The sequence below is a fragment of the Macaca nemestrina genome, chromosome 1 (genome assembly GCF_043159975.1).
Source record: "Macaca nemestrina isolate mMacNem1 chromosome 1, mMacNem.hap1, whole genome shotgun sequence".
Taxonomy (NCBI): Eukaryota; Metazoa; Chordata; class Mammalia; order Primates; family Cercopithecidae; genus Macaca; species Macaca nemestrina.
In genome coordinates, this window is record NC_092125.1 from 182887503 (window position 1) to 182906422 (window position 18920).

The 18920-nt window shown below is 36.8% G+C and overlaps 1 protein-coding gene across 4 annotated transcripts in view; it reads left to right on the forward strand.

Annotated features, from left to right (window-relative positions):
* LOC105495028 (Fas associated factor 1) overlaps window positions 1–18920 on the forward strand; it is a 504146-nt gene that overhangs the window by 168276 nt on the left and 316950 nt on the right. For 3 of the 4 annotated variants that reach the window (XM_071093153.1, XM_071093142.1, XM_071093164.1), the window contains one exon: window positions 2209–2414. The exons of the other annotated variant lie outside the window; for it this stretch is intronic. In XM_071093153.1, the coding sequence (XP_070949254.1) occupies window positions 2209–2414 (206 nt within the window). The remainder of the gene's footprint in view (window positions 1–2208; window positions 2415–18920) is intronic. 4 annotated transcript variants of the gene reach the window in all.

Below are 18920 nucleotides of genomic sequence, written 5' to 3' on the forward strand. Positions count from 1 at the left end.
GACTCACGCCTGTAATCCCAGCACTTTGGGAGGCTGAGGCAGGCAGATCACGAGGTCAGGAGTTTGAGACCAGCCTGGCCAACATCGTGAAACCCTGTCTCTACTAAAAATACAAAAATTAGCTGGGTGTGGTGGTGTGCACCTGTAGTCCCAGCTAATCAGGAGGCTGAGGCAGGAGAATCGCTTGAACCCAGGAGGTGGAGGCTGCAGTGAGCCGAGGTCACCCCACTGCACTCCGCCTGGGCGACAGTATGAGACTTTGTCTCAAACAAACAAACAAACAAACAAAAAACACAAGAGATTTATTCTTGTGGTGCTTATATTCCAGTGGAGACATAGATGTCAAATCATTAATTATACAACTAACTTTATAATTATAGTTAGTAGTGTGGAATTAGACCTAGTGCCCTGAGTTGAAAAACATTCAATCTGAGATATGAAAGGTTGAATATAATTTGTTAGAAGAAAAATAGAAGTGGATGGGTAATGGAGGAAAGGATATTCTTAGAGGGAATAGCCTGTGTTCCTCTGTGAAATGGGAATGATTAAGGTGAGAGAAGAAATGAAAGACCATGTGCCTATTAGCATAGAGGGCTGGAGATAATGTAGTACAAGAATATGGAAAGCTAGGTAGGATTCAGATCATGCAGGGCCTCATAAGCCACTTTAAGTATGTATCTGAAGAGTAAAGGAGAGTAATTGAAGGGTTGAGAAAGAATTATATGAAGACATTTGTGTCTTTAATTTCACTCTAGGGGCATGATGGAATGGAATTCAGTGTTGTAGGAGTACGTATAAAGGGATTAGTTAGGAGGCAATTGCATTAGTTCATACAAGAGGTAATTGTGGCTTGGACTAGAGTGGCAGCATCAGAGGGTAAAGGTGGATGACTTATGCAAAACATACTTAGGAGATATAATTTAAAGGACTGATTAGATATGTGAGATGAAAGAGAAGAAGGGATCAAGGATAACACCACAGGTTTCTGGATTGAGTTGATATTAGGAGTAATGGAGGAGGGTCAGACTTGAGGAAATACTAATGAATTGAACTGTGGACATACTGAATTGGGGATCTGGGATCTTACTAAGTACCAGATGTTGTGCAAATACAATTATTGTTCCCATTTTACAAATGGGACAGCTATTAAGTGGGCAGAGCCAGGATTTCATGTTATTTTTTAAGAAGGGAGAGATATGAACGTTTTTAAATGTTGTTCAAAAGAATCCAGAAGAGAAAGAGATGTCAAAGATACTGGATATAAAAGGGATAATACCTAGTGTAGAGCTAATGAGGACATTGTTTTAGCCTGGGTACAGTGGCTCATGCCTGTAATCCCAGCACTTTGGGAGTCAGAGGTGAGAGGATCACTTGAGGCTAGGAGTTGAAGACTGGTCCGGGCAACATAAACAAGACTCCATTTCTACAAAAAAATAAAAAATGAGCTGCGGCTTGGTGGCATGCATGTATAGTCCCAGCTACTTGGGAGACTGGGGTGGATTGATTGCTGGAGTCCAGGAGTTTCAGGCTGCAGTGAGCCAAGATTTTGCCATCGCTGTCCAGCCTGGGTAACAGAGTGAGACCCCGTTTCAAACAAACAAACAAAAAATGTTTTCGATTTTGAACAGATTAAAAATATGGTATCTCTTCTATTTTATAGGAAGTGAGGAAGAGTGCATATGTGGGCTTGTTTGTGGATTTGATGTTAAGATAAGGGAAATTTCTCTTAATGGCTTTTGTTTTTTTGGCAAAATGGAAAAAGACTGAGATGTGAGATAGGGAGAATCGGGGAGAATTGAGGTTTAAGGACAGTAAAATTTCAAAATAGTCTGTGGAAAGTAGAGTAGATGAGTCAAATAATGATCCAGTGAGTAAATGAGAGTGAGTGAAGAAGACACTGTTCTTAATTTACCAAGTTAAAAATGATGTTTATATTATAACAACACAAGGTAAAAATCTAATTAAATGCTAAATGATATGATACTTCTAATAAACATAGAAAGGCAAAGAAGGGAAGGAGAGTAATATGGCCTTCAGTCAATGGGAAAGATTTTATGGAGGAAGTAGAACTCAAGTTTGGCCTTGATACACATATAGGTAAACTTACTTGATAGGAAGAACAACACAAGCCAAGTATGGAGTGGGTCCCTAGTGGTATTCTGTAATGATTTGGTTGACAATAATCCTTCTTTTATGTCAACATTTTAGTGAATATGGAGGTGAGACCATACCAGGACCTGCATTTAATCCAGCAAGTCATCCAGCTTCAGCTCCTACTTCCTCTTCTTCTTCGGCGTTTCGACCTGTAATGCCATCCAGGCAGATTGTAGAAAGGCAGCCTCGGATGCTGGACTTCAGGGTTGAGTACAGAGACAGAAATGTTGATGTGGTACTTGAAGACAGCTGTACTGTTGGTAAGGTTTTTCCTGCCATAAAGCCTTCACAAATAGATAATTAGGTAAACATAGATTTTATACTTTTTAATTTCATGTTGACTATCAGTGCAAGAAGGGAAAAAAAGCAAGTTGAAACTAGTAACTTTCCAATACTGATTATTGTGCTTTATTTTTAAATACTGTGTTGAGATTGAGGTAAGTTTGAGAATAAATGTTTTTTGTTCTATGCAAGTAGAATGGTATATGATGCTGTTTTAGGGCTGATGCAAATCAAACATCTGAGAGCTTCAAAAAAATACCCTTATCAAGTACATTGCATATCACACTTTACAACTGAGACTCACTCATTTTTCATAGGATATATGTTGATCCTTTTTGTGCTGCTATAACAATACCCGAGACTGGGTAATTTATAAGGAACAGAAATTTATTTTCTCACATTTCTGGAGGCTAAGAAATCTAAGATCAAGGCTTAGAAGGTTTGGTGTCTGGTGAGGGCTGCTCACTGTTTACAATATAGCACCTTGATGCTGCATCCTTCTAAGTGGGGAACATTGTGTTCTCACATGGCAGAAACCAGAAGGGCAAAAGGGACAGACTCCCTTCATCAAACTCTTTTTATAAGGGCACCTAATCCCATTAACAAGCTCTCATTGCCTAATCATCTTTTAAAGGACCTGCATCTTAATACTACCACATAGACAATACCTGAATTTTGGTGGGGATACATTCAAACCATGACACTATGTTTAATGAGAAACCAAACATGAGACATGTTTCCATCACTTTTCTCTCTGCCAGTTGAAAAAATGCTATTTTTCAAAAGGAGGTGAAAGTATATGCCTGCCATTTCTGGACAGACTTTATGAAGTTACTATAGTTTAGCTATGTTGAACTTATATTTGATTCAGATTACCTGATCCATTTTCATTGTAGAACCACATATTAATTTTCTCTTAATGTGGTTTACCTTAAATCTCAATTCTAGATGTTTCTGGAAATTTCGCTTTATTCCTTTTAGGAGAGATCCTTTTCTAATTTTATTTTATTAATTGAGTCTTGGAAAGCAAGGCTGTTTTAAGAGTGTTGATTCCCAAACACTACTCAGATTATGTTATTACTTTTCTTAAAGCTATTCAAAAGCTTTCCATTGATTTTAGGATATAATTCAAATCTTTAACATGGCCTATAAGTCCCTGTTTGATGAAGCCCCTACCTGCATTTGTAGTTTCATCTATTACCACTCTCCTTCTTGTTCACTGTGCCTAAGCCATAATGGACTTATTTCAGTTTGCCAAATAGGTCTGGGCCTTTGTACTTGTTTCGTCTTCTATGTAGATTATTCTTCTAGATAAACCTCTTCTCCCTGTACCCATTTCCATGCCCCCAAATATTCTCCTGTATGTTGTTTTTTATTTTTAAAAAAATTATGGTAGAAAACAATATGAGATTTAGACTGTCAATAAATTTCTAAGTGTACAGCCTAAGATTGTTTACGCACTTTTTCATCTTACAAAGATTGTTTACGCACTTTTTCATCTTACATAACTGAAACTCTATACCCATTGGATAGCAATATTCCATTTTCCCCTCCCTCAAGCTCCTGGCAACTGCCATTCTATCTTCTGTTTCTATAAGTTTTGACTATAAATACCTCATAGAAGTGGAATAATGCAGTATTTGCCTGCTGTGATGGCTTATTTCACTTAGCATAATGTCCTCAATGCTTATATATGTTGTAGCGTATAGCAGGATTTTCTTCTTTTTAAAAACTGAACAATATTCCATTGTGTGTATATACCACATTATTTTTTATTCATTAACTTATCATAAATGGATATTTAGGTTGTTTCTACCTTTTGACTATTGTGAATAATGCTGCAGTGAACATGAGAATGTGATTTTTTTTTTTTTTTTTTGAGACAGGGTCTCATGCTGTCACCCAGGCTGGAGTGCAGTGGTGTGATCACAGCTCACTGTAGCCTCAAACTCTGGGCTCAAGCAGTCACCCTGCCTTGGCCTCCTGAGTAGCAGGACTATAGGTGCGTGCCACCATGGCTGGCTAATTTTTTTTTCTTTGTGGAGAAGGGGTCTTACTTTCTTTCCCAGGCTGGGCTTGAACTCTTGGGCTCAAGTGATCCTCCTGCCTCAGACTCCCAAAGTGTTGGGATTATAGGCATGAGTCACCGTGCCCAGCCATGGGAGTGTGAATATTTCATAGAAATCCTGGTTTCAGTTCTATTGGCAGTATGTTCAAAACTGGGATTGCTGAATTAGATGGTAATTTAATTTATAATTTTTTGAAGAACCTCCATACTGTTTCCTGTAGCAGCTACACCATTTTACATTCCAACCCCAACTTTGTTAACACTTATTATTTTCTGTTTTTCTTTTCTTTTATTTATTTATTTTTTTTTATAGTAGCCATCCTAAAAGATGTGAAGTGATAGCTGATTGTGGGTTTGATTTATATTTGTCTGATTAGTAATGTTGAGTATCTTTTCATATACCTGTTGGCCATTTGTGTGTCTTGTTTGGAGAAATGTCTGTTCAAGTCATTTGCCCATTTTTTAAATGGGTTATTTGATATTTATTGTTGAGGTGTCGAAGTTTTTCTGTATTTTGTGCTTTAACCCCTTATTAGATATATGGTTCGCACATATTTCCTCTCATTCTGTGGGTTACCTTTTTACTCTATTGTTTACTTTTCTGTGCAGAAGCTTTTTAATTTGATATAGTCTCACTTGTCTATTTTTTCTTTCATTGCCTCTGCTTTTGGAGTCATTTTCAAAAAACTATTGCCAAGATCAGTGTTATAAAGCATTTCCTCTCTGCTTTCTTCTAGGACTTTTATAGTTTCAAGTCTTTTTTTTTTTTTTTTTTTTTTTGAGATAGGGTCTTGCTCTGTCACCCAGGCTGGAGGACAGTGGCAGAGTCTTTGCTCGTATAGTTTCAAGTCTTATGTTTAAGTCTTTAATTCACACAATGCAGTGAGATGATGTTTGTGTATGTTATGAGGTTCCAAATTCTTTTGTATGTGGATATCCAGTTTTCCCAGTACCATTTGTTGAAGAAACTATCCTTTCCACATTGTGGGGTCTTGGCACTCTTGTCAAAGATCATTTGACTGTATATTTGTGGGTTTAGTTTTGGGATTTCTGTTTTGTTCCATTAGTTGGTGTGTCTGTCTTTATACCACTACCAAACTGATCTAATTATTCTAGCTTTGTAATATGTTTTGGAATTAGGAAGTAGGAGACCTCCAGCTTTGTTCTTCTCACAATTGTGTTTGGAGTTCCTTGTAGTTACTTATGGAATTTAGGATTATTTCCTTATTTCTGCAAAAATACCATTGGCCTTTTGATAGGGATTGCATTGAATCTGCAGATCACTTTGGATAATATGGACATTTTAACAGTGTTAAGTTTTTCAGTCCATGACCATGGGACGCTTTTCCAGTGTCTTCTTTAATTTCTTTCAGCAAGGTTTTGTAGTTTTTAGTGGACAAGTCTTTTTTCTCTGGATAAGTTTATTCATAAGCATTTTATTCTTTTTGAAGCTATTATAAATGGTACTGTTTTCTTAATTTCCTTTTTAGATTGTTCAGTGTTAGAAATGCAACGGATATTTATGTGTTGATTTTGCATCTTATAACAAGATTGATGAATTTTGTATTTATTAGTTCTGACAGTTTTGTTTTCTTTGGTAGAATCCTTAGTGTTTTCTACATATAATATCATGTTGTCTGTAAACAAAGATAGTTATATTTCTTCCTTTCCAATTTGGATGCCTTTTGTTTTTCTTGCCTAATTGTTCTAGCTAGGCTTTCCAGTACTATGTTGAATAGAAGTGGTGAGAAGTTATCCTAGCTTGTTCCTGATGTTAGAAGAAAACCTTTTAGTTCTTTTTTTTTTTTTTTTTTGGAGACGGAGTCTTGCTCTGTCGCTGGGGCTGGAGTGCAGTGGCCAGATCTCAGCTCACTGCAAGCTCCGCCTCCCGGGTTTAGGCCATTCTCCTGCCTCAGCCTCCCGTGTAGCTGGGACTACAGGTGCCCGCCACCTCACCCAGCTAGTTTTTTGTATTTTTTAATAGAGACGGGGTTTCACCGTGTTAGCCAGGATGGTCTCAATCTCCTGACCTCGTGATCCGCCCGTCTCGGCCTCCCAAAGTGCTGGGATTACAGGCTTTAGCCACTGCGCCCAGCCTGAAAACCTTTTAGTTCTTAACCCTTGAATATGATGTTAGCTGTGGGACTTTCATATATGGCTTTTATTATGTAGAAGTTATTTCCTTTTATTTCTAGTTTGTTCAGTATTATGAAAATATGTTGAATTTTGTCAAAAGCTTTTTGTTTATTGAGATGATTGTTTGACATTTATCCTTCTTGCTTTTAATGTGGTGTATCACATTGATTGATTTTCATTGGTGGTGGTTGTTGTTGTTGTTGTTTGTAAGATGGAGTCTCGCTCTGTCATCCAGGCTAGAGTGCGATGGTGTGATCTTGGCTCACTGCAACCTCCGCCTCCTGGGTTCAGGTGATTCTCATGCCTTAGCCTCCTCAGTAGCTGTGATTACAGGCCCGCAGCTGCCATGCCTGGCTAATTTTTGTATTTTTAGTAGAGACGGGATTTCGTCATGTTGGTCAGGCTGTTCTCAAACTCCTGATTTCAAGTGATCCACCCACCTCAGCCTCCCAGAGTGCTGGGATTACAGGTGTGAACCACCGCGCCTGGCCGATTTTTATATGTTGAATAATCCTTTCATCCTAGGGATAAATCTCACTTTGCCCTGGTGTGTGATCCTTTTAATGTGCTGTTGAATTTAATTTCTCTAATAGTTTGTTGAGGATCTTTGCATCTGTATTTATCAGGGATATTGGACTATAGTTTTCTTTTCGTCTGATAGCTTCTTTGGCTTTGGTATTGATGTAATGCTGGCCTCATAAAAGAAATTAGGAAGTATAGCCTCCTTTGGCTTTTTGGAAGAGTGTGAGAAGGGTTGGCAGTAATTGTTTAAATGTTAGGTAACATACCCTAATGTTACCATGTGGTACTGCATGTTTCTTTGTTGGGAGGTTTTTGATTGCTGATTCACTCTCAGTAACAGACTAGTTATATGTCTATTCAGATTTTGTGTTTCTTCACGATTCAGTCTTGATAGGTTGTATGTTTCTAGGAATGTATCAGTTTCTTCTATGTTATCTAATTTGTTGGCATAAGATTTTTAATAGTAGTCTCATAATTTTTTATTTAATTTTTCTTTTTTTTCTTACTCTAGATAAAGGTTGATGAATTTGGTTGATCTTTTAAAAAAAAAACCTCTTAGTATTGTTGACTTTTTTCCTGTTATTTCTGTATATTAAAATATGGTATAAAAAACCATCTGGAAAGGACTCACCATTCTAAGATGCCACGAAGAACACTCATGATTCATGGGAGGAGGTCAAGATATCAACATTAATAGGAGTTTGGAAGAAGCTGATTGCACCCTTCATGGATGACTTTGAGGGGTTCAAGACTTTAGTGGAGGAAGTAACTGCAGATGTGGTAGAAATAGCAAAAGAATTAGAGGAGGAGCCTGAAGGCATGACTGAATTGCTGCAATCTCATAAAACTTGGATGGAAGAGCAAACAAAGTGGTTTCTTGAGATGTAATCTATTGCCGATGAAGATGCTATGCATAAACATGGTTGAAATGACAAAAAAGGATTTAGAATGTGAAAAGACTTAATTGATAAAACAGTGGCAGGGTTTGAGAGAATTTACTCCAACTGTAAAAGAAGTTCTAGTGTGGGTAAAATACTATCAAATAGCATCACATGTTACAGCAAAACTTTTCATGAAAGGAAGTTAATCAATGCAGCAAGCTGTAGTGTGTGTGTGTGTGTGTGTGTGTGTGGTTTTGTTTTGTTTCTTTAAGGGATGGTCTTACTCTGTCACTCAGGCTGAAGTGCAGTGGCACACTCTTACTGCGGCCTTGAACTCCTGGGCACAAGCAAATTTTCTACTGTCTTTGCCAGCCCTGAGATAGCAAGACCAACCCCTCCCCTTCCTCCTTCTCTTCAGTCTGTTGAACACAAAGACAGTGAGGAAGATAATATTTTGGATTTCTTAATAACATTTTCTTTTCTCTAGTTTATTGTGGGAAATGTATATATAATGCACATAATGTACAAAATATTTGTTAATCAATAGTTTATATTATCAGTAAGGTTTCTGGTCAACAGTAAGCTATTAGTAAGTTTTTGGAGAGTCAAAAGCTATACCTAGATTTTTGACTGTGTGGAAGGGTTGGTACCCTAACCTCCCCACCCCCATTATTCAAGAGGCAATTATATGTAAAAATTAAGTTTATACCCTTGGAACCACCACCACCCTGATCCAGATAGAGAATATTTCTTGCGCCTCAGAAGCCTCTCTCATTCCCCCTGCTAGCTATTTAATCTCCCCTCTGAAACCACTATTTTGACCTTTGTCACCTTGGACTGCATTTCTGTATTTTGACCTTCGTATAATTGAAATCATACATTGTATACTGTGTTTAACTTCTTTCACTCAATATTATGTCTTTGAGATTCAGTAATTCATTCATTCTAATTGCTGTGTAGAATTCTATTATACCATAAATTACCCATTCTACTGATATTTGGGTTCTTTCTAGTGTTATCAAGCTGCTATGAACATTCTTGTGCGTATTTTTGGCGTAGATAAACATTCTTCTTTTGAGCTTCAAGTGGAGCTGCTGAATCATAGCATAAAGGTATATGTTTGTTTAGAGTTAGCAGGTGTAGCAAAACATTTTTATAAAATTGTTGAACCAATTCACTTCACCAGTAGAACAGGGTTCCAGTTGCTCCCCATCCTTGCCATCACTTAATCTGGTTAATCTTTTCAATTTTAGCCATATTCCTGATCCTTTCTGAATTTCTTTTTTTTTTCTTAAAATGAATTCAGGTTCTAAAGTTCATTTTGAATTTAGACTGCAAACAGGCTGGAAATCTTTTTTCTAACTTGGTAGCCATCTGCATTCTTATTTCAGATTCATTGTCCAAACTCATCAGATTTTCTTAGCTGCATTGAGGATACCTCTGGTATAGTTTACTGTATCTGTGTTTTTCATTTTTGTCCAGTTTAAAGTCCCTTTGAAAAAATATTTTTATAGTGTTGACTTAGGAAATATATAATAATAAAATGCAGTTACAAATTCACTATGGCATTTTTGAATTCATATGACTTAAAGTGATTTTTTTTTTCTCTTAAGTGACAGAATCTTGCTTAAGTCCCAGGTTGGAATGCAGTGATATGACCACAGCTCACTGTTAAGCTTGAACTCCTAGGCTCAAGTGATCCTCCCAGGCTCAAGTGATCCTCCACCCACCTCAGCTTCCTGAGTGCTGGGACTACAGGTGCACGCCATCATGTTCAGCTAATTTTTTTTCACTTTTTCAAGAATTTTTTTCTGACTTCACTGCATTTAGTCAATAAAGTTTTATGAATTCTATCATATTATCACTGAATCTCTCCTTTATTTTTCATCCCACTTTGTTACAGTTCAAGAATTTCTTTCATGAATTAAAATAATTCCCGATTTCCATACGTTCATTTCTTTCTTCCTTTAGTCCATCTTTTCTATATAGTTGCCCTGTAGTGATTTTTCTAAAACACACATCTCTTCATGTGCCTTTCAGTGGCTCTGTATTTCCTGTATTCTGTTTGATAGACCTTTTCTTGCTTTAGCTTTCTAGAAAACTCCTACACAGCTTCCAAGATCCCATGTAAATATTTCCTCTTCTGTGAAACCTTTCCTAACCTTTCTGGACATATAGTTAAGTTGAATCATCCCCTATGATCCCATAAAATTTTGTGTGTGCTTTAAACATGGATTTTAACACATCTTACCATTTCTTTGTGTTTCCGATTTTCCTTGTGAATGTTAACTTCTCATGCTTAGAGACCAGGTCTTATTCCTCTCTAAATTCTTTATTCTAGCACAGTGTTTGGCACAGAGTAGTGCTTGTTGAGGAAACAAATGGCTCAATAAATGAATATATGAATATATGTATATATATTTATCCATCATAGGAAATTTTAAAAATGTGCACTCATTAAATATTATGTGACCAGCAATAGAATTGTTATAAATCATTTCAGTGTTACCAGAATTATATAAATAATATTTTTTCTGTAGCTGTATACATATAAATAATACAATGCAAAGAGATACCCAATCAGGTAATGCACTTTTTCCACATTATTACCAGGAAGATGCAACAAGGTTTGAAAGCGAGCCCAAAGGCAGCTGAGAACTTTGTATCACAGTGACACCTAGTGGTATGTTCACTGGGTTGTTAATGTTTTTAGGGTCCTTAATGCAGTTTTGTTTCAATATCCAAAACCTTCTGAATTCTGTTTTCTTATCTTAAATAAATTTAAGGAATTATTTTAAAGCATTTGTCCTCCTATAAAATGCTGTCTGATGTGAAGTATTGTGATCTCTTTGAGGGTAGGGATTATTGTATATTGTTAGGTCTCTAAGATCTAGCAGTGGATTTAACCTAACATGCAGGTATTTGTTTAATAAAGTTTGTTAAATCAGTACTGTTAACAAACCTAATTTACTGGAGCCTACTAGTCATAGCTTTAATTCCGTTTCTGAGATATAGCAGAAAAATAGATCTGTTATTATTTGAATCATTTATCTTATTTTTTCTCTTTTTGATCTTCTTAAAGCTACTTTTATTATATTGGATACTATTTTAGTTTTTAAGAAATCAGGTTGAATATGGAAAGATTTAAAATATTTAGCAAGTGCATTTTCAGTCTGAAAAAGTAGTTCAGGTTATTTCAAACCAGTTTTTGTCCTGAATCTATAAATTTAGATTCTAATCTTGACTCTGTGACTCTTATTAGCTGTATAGTCTTTGGCAAATGCCTTAATCCCTCCCCCACATGCCTCAGCCATGCTTTATGAATACTAGTTAAATGTTCTTCTGTTATTAGTACATGTGAAAAGAAGGAAAGAGTGACAATTTTGTGTGTCTTGAAAGATGCTATGAACATGAAATGACAATGCAATTGATTATAGTTTGTACTTTTGGGGAAGAAAGACAGCAAATGTTGTGTGTTAGTAGTAGTGTTTAGTCCACCTGCAAACTGATGTCTCTTGCCTCTGTGCCATCAATTGTGTACTCCCCAAATAATTTATTATTGGGTCATTTTGAAACCTGAATAAAGTAGCATCTCAAACTGTGGTCTCAATGTGCATAGTTTATTTTTATGCATTAGAAATATTCTTTAATTCAGCTTCAGATTTTTAAATTGATGTTTAATAAGTGTATATGTTTATGAGGTACAATATGATGTTTCAATACATATGTATGTTGTAGAATGAGCAAATACATACCAATCATCTCATATACTTAACGATTTCTTTGTGGTGAGAACACTTAACATCCACCCTTTTAGCAATTTTGAGTGATACATTATTTCTTAACTGTATTCACCTTACTGTGCATTAGATCACCAGAATGTTTTCCTCCTGTCTAGCTGATCAAAGAGATCCTCTGATTGATATTATCCACGGAGCTCACTGTATGCCCTTGCCTCTGGTAACTACCATTCTACCCTCTACTTCGTATGTGGATTCAGATATTTAGATTCCATATGTAAGTGAGAGCATGTGATATTTGTCTTTCTGTGCCTGGCTTATTTCACTTAGCAGAATGTTCTCTAGACTCATCCATGTTGTTGTAAATGACAGAATTTTTTTTTTAAAGGCTGAATAGTATTCCATTGTGTATGTGCCACATTTTTGGATCCATTCATCTGTTGACGGGCACATAGATTGTTCTGATCTCTTGGCTGTTGTGAATAATCCTGCAACGAACATGGAAGTGCAGACATCTCTTCAACACATTTTAATTACTTTGGCTATAAACTCAGAAGTGGGATTGCTGGATCTAATGTCACATTTTTAAACGTTGTACTTAAAGTAAAAACAGAGTCTCACTCTGTCGCCTAAGCTAGAATGCAGTGATGCGGTCATGTCCCACTGAAGCCTCAAGCTCCTAGACTCAAACAATTCTCCCCAGCTGAGCTTCCTGGAATCCTTTGTCCAGAACCTCAAAATACTCACATATTTATAATTTTTTTGGTAATTGTAGGTGTTACGTTAAAGCATTTTAAATGTAAACTTATGTCTATAAGTAGCAAGATATACAGGAGTTAGCATCTTTCAATTAGTGATACCAGAATAGTACATAGGGAAAACCAATGGGCATTGTCTTGTAGTCTTTGCCATTAAATCATTTCTTGTTCTTGAGTAGCCTTATCCCAAAGTGCTTTTGTTTTTTATTTTCAACATTTTGAGTGTTTGCCCTAATGAGATTTATTTATTTTAATGTTTATTTTAGGTTCAGGGGTACATGAGCAGGTTTGTTACATAGGTAAATTGTGTGTCACTGGGGTATGGTGTGCAGATTATTTCATCACCCAGGTAATAATCATTGTACCTGACAGGTAGTTTTTTTGATCTTCATCTTCCTTCCACTCTCCACTCTCGAGTAGTCCCCAGTGTCTGTTGTTGTTTTCTTTGTGTCCCTGTGTACTCAGTGTTTAGCTCCCACTTGTAAGTGAAAACATGCAATATTTGGTTTTCTGTTCCTCTGTTAGTTCATTTAGGATAATGCCCTCCAACTCCATCCATCTTGTGGCAGAGGACATGATCTCATTCTTTTTTTATGGCTGTGGTGTATTCCATGGTGTAAATGTACAACGTTTTCTTCATCCAGTCTACCATTGATGAGTATTTAGGTTAATTCCATGTCTTAGCTATTGTGAATAGTGTTGCAGTGATCATATAAGTACATGCGTCTTTTATGGTGTGATGAATAATATTCTTTTGCGTATATACCCAGTAATGGGATTGTGGGGTAAAATGGTAATTCATTCTTAAGTTATTTGAGAGATTGCCAAACTGCTTTCCACAAAGGCTGAACTAATTTACATTCCCACCAACAATGTATAAGCATTCCCTTTTCTTAGCAACCTTGCCAGCATCTATTATTTATTTATATATTTATTTTTCAGAATATTGCTTTTACTAAGGACCTTCATGGTATTATACGTTAAAAGGCACTGATTAACTTGAGAAAAAAATGTTTCTTGCAGTTGAGCAACATCCACAATTTTTACTATTATACTTTTGCTATTATACTACATATATGAAAAGATAACCTACATGTAATCTTTTCCTGTATTTCCCTACAACTTGTTCATAATCTCTGCTGTTTCCCAAGGGCTCTACTTCTGTCAATTTTTTTTCATTTAGAAGAGAAATTTCAAAATTACACACAGTTGGCATTTTGTTTGTTTTTTGGAGATGGAGTTTCACTCTTATCACCCAGGCTAGAGTGCAATGGCATGATCTTGGCTCACTGCAACCTCTGCCTCCCAGGTTCAAGCGATTCCCCTGCCTCAGCCTCTTGAGTAGCTGGGATTACAGGCGCCCACCACCACACCCAGCTAATTTTTGTATTTTTAGTAGAGATGTGGTTTCGCCATGTTGGGCAGGCTGGTTGTGAACTCCTGACCTCAGGTGATTCGCCCACCTTGGCCTCCCAAAGTGCTGGGATTACAGGCATGAGCCACTGTGCCGGGCCCATTATTTTTTTTTAATAGCCATTCTGACTGGTATAATATGGCATCTCATTGCGGTTTTGACTTGCATTTCTCTGATAATTAGTGATACTGAGCATTTTTTGTATGCATTTTTGGCCATATATTTGGCTTCTTTCAAAAAGTATCTGATTGTGTCCTTTGCCCACTTTTTAATGGGGTTGTTTTTTGCTCATTAATTTAAGTTTCCTATCGATTCTGGATATTGGACCTTTGTTGGATGCAAATATCTCCTCCCATTCTGTAGGTTGCAAATATTTTCTCCCATTCTGTAGGTTGTGTTATTACTCTGTTGATAGCTTCTTTTGCTGTGCAGCAGCTCTTTGGTTTGATTAGGTCTCATTTGTCAATTTTTGTTTTTGTTGCAATTGCTTTTGGCGTCTTTGTTATGAAATTTTTGCCAGGGCCTGTGTCCAGATTGGTATCTTCTAGGTTGTCTTCTAGAGTTTTTATAGTTTTAGGTTTTGAGTGTTTAATCCATCTTAAGTTGATTTTTGTATATGCCGTAAGGAAGGGGTCCAGTTTCAGTCTTCTGCATATGACTAACCAGCTACCCCAACACCATTTATTGAATAGGGAGCCTTTCCCCATTTGTTTGTTTTTGTCAACTTTGTCGAAGATCAGATGGTTGTAGATATGTGGCATTATTTCTGGGCTCTCCATTCCATGAGTCTGTGTGTTTGTTTTTATACCAGTAACGTGCTGTTATGGTTACTGCAGCCTTGTAGTATTGTTATGAAGTTGGGTAATGTGATGCCTCCAGCTTTCTGCTTAGGTTCTTTTTGCTTAGAATTATCTTGGCTATTCAGGCTCCTTTTTGGTTCCATATACATTTGAAAATAGTCTTTTCTAATTGTGTGAAGAATGTCCTTGGTAGAAATTGCATTGAATCTGTAAATTGCCTTGGGCAGTATGGCCATTTTCACAATATTCATGCTTCCTATTGATGTGCATGAAATGTTTTTTCATTTCTTTGGATCATATCTGATATCTTCGTTCAGTCTTTTGTAATTCTCATTGTAGAGATCTTTCACCTCCCTAGTTAACTGTGTTCCTAAGTGTTGCATTTCCTTGTGGCTACTGTAAGTGAGATTGTGTTCTTGAATTGACTCTCAGCTTGGACATTGTAGGTATATAGAAATGGTACTGGTTTTTGTACATTGATTTTGTATCCTGAAATATTGCTGGAGTTGTTTATCAGAGCTAGTAGCTTTTGGACAGATACTGTGGGGTTTCCTAGGTATACTATCATATCATCTGTAAACAGAGATAGTTTGACTTCCTCTCTTCCTATTTGGATGCCTTTTTTTCTTTCTCTTGCCTGATTGCCCTGGCTAGGACTTCCAGTGCTATGTATTTTGAATAGAGTGGTAAGAGAGGGCATCCTTTTCTTGTTCTGGTTTCAAGGGGAATGCTTCTAACTTTTGCTCATTCAGTATGATGTTGGCTGTGGGTTTTTCATAGATGGCTCTTAATATTTTGAAGTATGTTTCTTCAATACCTAGTTTGTTGAAGGTTTTTTTTTTGTTTGTTTTTGTTTTAATACAGAGTCTCACTTTGTTGCTCAGGCTGGAGTGCAGTGGAGTGATCTCGGCTTACTGCAGCCTCTGCCTCCTGGGTTCAAATGATTCCCTTGCCTTAGCCTCCCAAGTAGCTGGGACTACAGGCATGGGCCCACCATGTCCAGCTAATTTTTGTATTTTTCATAGAGATGGGGTTTCACCATATTGGCCAGGCTGGTCTCAAACTCCTGACCCCAAGTGATCTGCCCACCTCGGCTTCCCCAAGTGCTGGGATTATAGGTGTGAGCCACCACACCTGGTCTGTTGAGGGTTTTTAACATGAAGGATATTGAATTTTATTGAAAGCCTTTTCTGTATCTGATGAGATGATCATTTGGTTTTTGCTTATAGTTCTGTTTATGTGGTAAGTCACATTAATGATTTGTATATATTAAACCAACCTTGCATCCCAGGGATAAAGCCCACTTGATCATGAAGGATTAGCTTTTGGATGTGTGGCTGGATTTGGTTTGCTAGTATTTTGTTAAGGATTTTTGCATCCATGTTCATCAGTGATACTGGCCTGATGCTTTCATTTTTTGTTGTGTCTCTGCCAGGTTTTGGTGTCAGGATGATGCTGGCCTCATAAAGTGAGTTAAGGAAGAGTCTCTCTTCCTCAAGTATTTGGAATAGTTTTAGTAGGAATGATACCACTTCCTCTCTATGCTCTGGTAGAATTCAGCTGTGAGCTTATCTGGTCCTGGGCATCATCTGGTAGGCTTTTTATTATTCATTCAGTTTCACTTTACTGTTGATCTGTTCAGGGATTAAATTTCTTCCTGGTCCAATCTTGGGAGGTTGTATGTTTCCAGGAATTTATTCATTTCTTCTGTGTTTTCTAGTTTGTGCATAGAGGTGTTCATAGTAGTCTCTGATAGTCTCTGAGGGTTTTTGTATTTCTGTGGGTTTGATAGTAATGTCCCATTTGTCAATTTTGACGGTGTTTATTTGGAGCTCTCTGTCTTTCTCTCTCTCCTGTTTTTTTTTAAGTCTGCTCAGTCGTCTATCAGTCATATTCTTTCAAGGAACTAATTCCTGGACTCAGTCTTTTGTATATTTTTTTATGTCTCAGTTTCCTTCAGTTCAGCTTTGATTTTGGTTATTTCTTGTCTTCTAGCTTTGTAATTGGTTTCGTCTTGTTTCTCTTGTTCCTGTAGGTGTGATATGTGATGTTAGATTGTTAGTTTGAGGTCTTTCTAACTTTTTGCTGTGGACATTTAATGCTGTAAACTTTTCTCTTAACACTGCAAACTTTTCTCTTAACACTGCTTAAGCCGTGTCCCAGAGTTTCTGTTACATTGCGTCTTTGATCTCATTAGTTTGGAAGAATTGCTTTAATTCTGCCTTTATTTTATTATTTACCCCATAGTCATTCAGGATAGGTTGTTTAATTTCCATTAAATTATATGCTTTTGAGTGATTTTCTTACTATCAATTTCTATTTTTATTACACTGTGATTCAGTAGTGTGATTGCTATTGTTTTGATTTTTTTTTTTAATTTGCTAAGGATTGTTTTATGGCCAGTTATGTGATGGAATTTAGAGTATGTGCCATGTACAGATGAGAAGAATATATAGTTTGTTGTTTTTGGGTGTAGAGTTCTGTAGATGTCTATCAGGTTCATTTGGTCTAATGTCAAGTTCAGATCTTGACTATCTTTGTTAGTGATCTAATTCTATCAGTGGGGTGTTGAAGTCTACTATTATTGTGTGGTTATCTTAAGTCTCTTTGTAGATCTCTAAGAACTTGCTATATGAATCTGGGTGCTTTTATGTTTGGTGAATATATATTTAAGATAGTTAGGTCTTCTTGTTGAATCAAACCCTTTAGCATTATATAATGCCTTTCTTTACCTTTTTAAAATCTTTTTGGTTTAAAGTGTGTTTTGTCTGAAGTTAGAATAGCAACCCCTGCTTTGTTCTGTTTTCTGTTGACTTGGTAGATTTTTCTCTGTCCCTTTACTTTTAGCCTATGGGTGTCATTGCACATGTGATGGTTCTCTTTTTGGCAGCATACAGTTGGGTCTTGCTTCTGTATCCAACTTGCCACTCTGTGCCTTTTAATTGGGGCTTTTAGCCCATTTACATTCAAAGTTTATATTGATAGGTGTGGATTTGATCCAGTCATCGGGTTGTTACCTGGTTATTATGCAGACTTGATTGTGCAATTGTTTTGTAGTGCTAATGGTCTATGTATTTAAGTGAGTTTTTGTGGTGTCTAGTAATGGTCTTTCCTTTCCATATTTAGCACACCCTTAAGGAGTGTCTATAAGGCAGGCGTCGTGGTGACAAATTCCTAGCATTTGCTCATCTGAAAAGGGTCTTATGTCTCCTTCATTTATGAAGCTTAATCTCGCAGGATATGAAGCTCTTGATTGGAATTTCTTTTCCTTGAGAATGCTGAATATAAACCCCCAATCTCTTCTGGCTTGTAGGTTGTCTGCCAAAAGGTACACTGTTAGTTTGATGGGGTTCCCTTTGTACGTTACCTGTCCCTTTTCTCCAACTGTCTTTAACATTTTGTCTTTTATATTGACCTTTAAGAATCTGATTACTATGTGTCTTGGGCATAGTTGTCTTATATAGTATCTCAAAGGCATTCTCTGCATTTCTTAAATTTGAATGTTGGCATGTCTAGTGAGGTTGGGGAAATTTTCACGAATGATATCCTAAAATATGTTTTCTACATTGCTTGCTTTCTCACCCTCTTTTTCAGGGACACCAACGAGATGTAGATGTGGTCTCTTAATGTAATGCCAAATTTTTTAGAGGTTTTTTTGTTCTTTTTTGAGTCTTTTTAATTTTAGTCTGAGTTGTTTTGGGGAACCAGTGTTTGAGCTTTGGATTTCTTTTCTCCAGTTCGCTAATTCTGATGTTAATACTTGGATTGTGTTCTGAAATTCTTCAAGTGAGTTTCTCAGCTCTATCAAATCACTTTGGTTCTTTCTTACAATGGCCATTTCATTTTTTATCTCCCAAATCATTTTATTATGTTCCTTAGAATCTTTTATTGGCTTTCAACTTTCTCCTGAATCTTGATGGTCTTCATTCTTATCCATATTCTGAATTCTGTTTCTGTCATTTTAGTCATTTCAGCCTGGTTAAGACCTATTGCTGGGGAACTAGTGTGGTTGGTTGGAGGTGAGAAGACACTGTGGCTTTTTAAATTGGCAGAGTTCTTACACTGGTTCTTTCTCATCTGTATGAGCTGAGCATTCAGTCTTGGAAGTTGCTGTCTTTTGGATGTGTGGGTTTTTTTTTTTTTGCTTGCTTGTTTGTTTTTATCT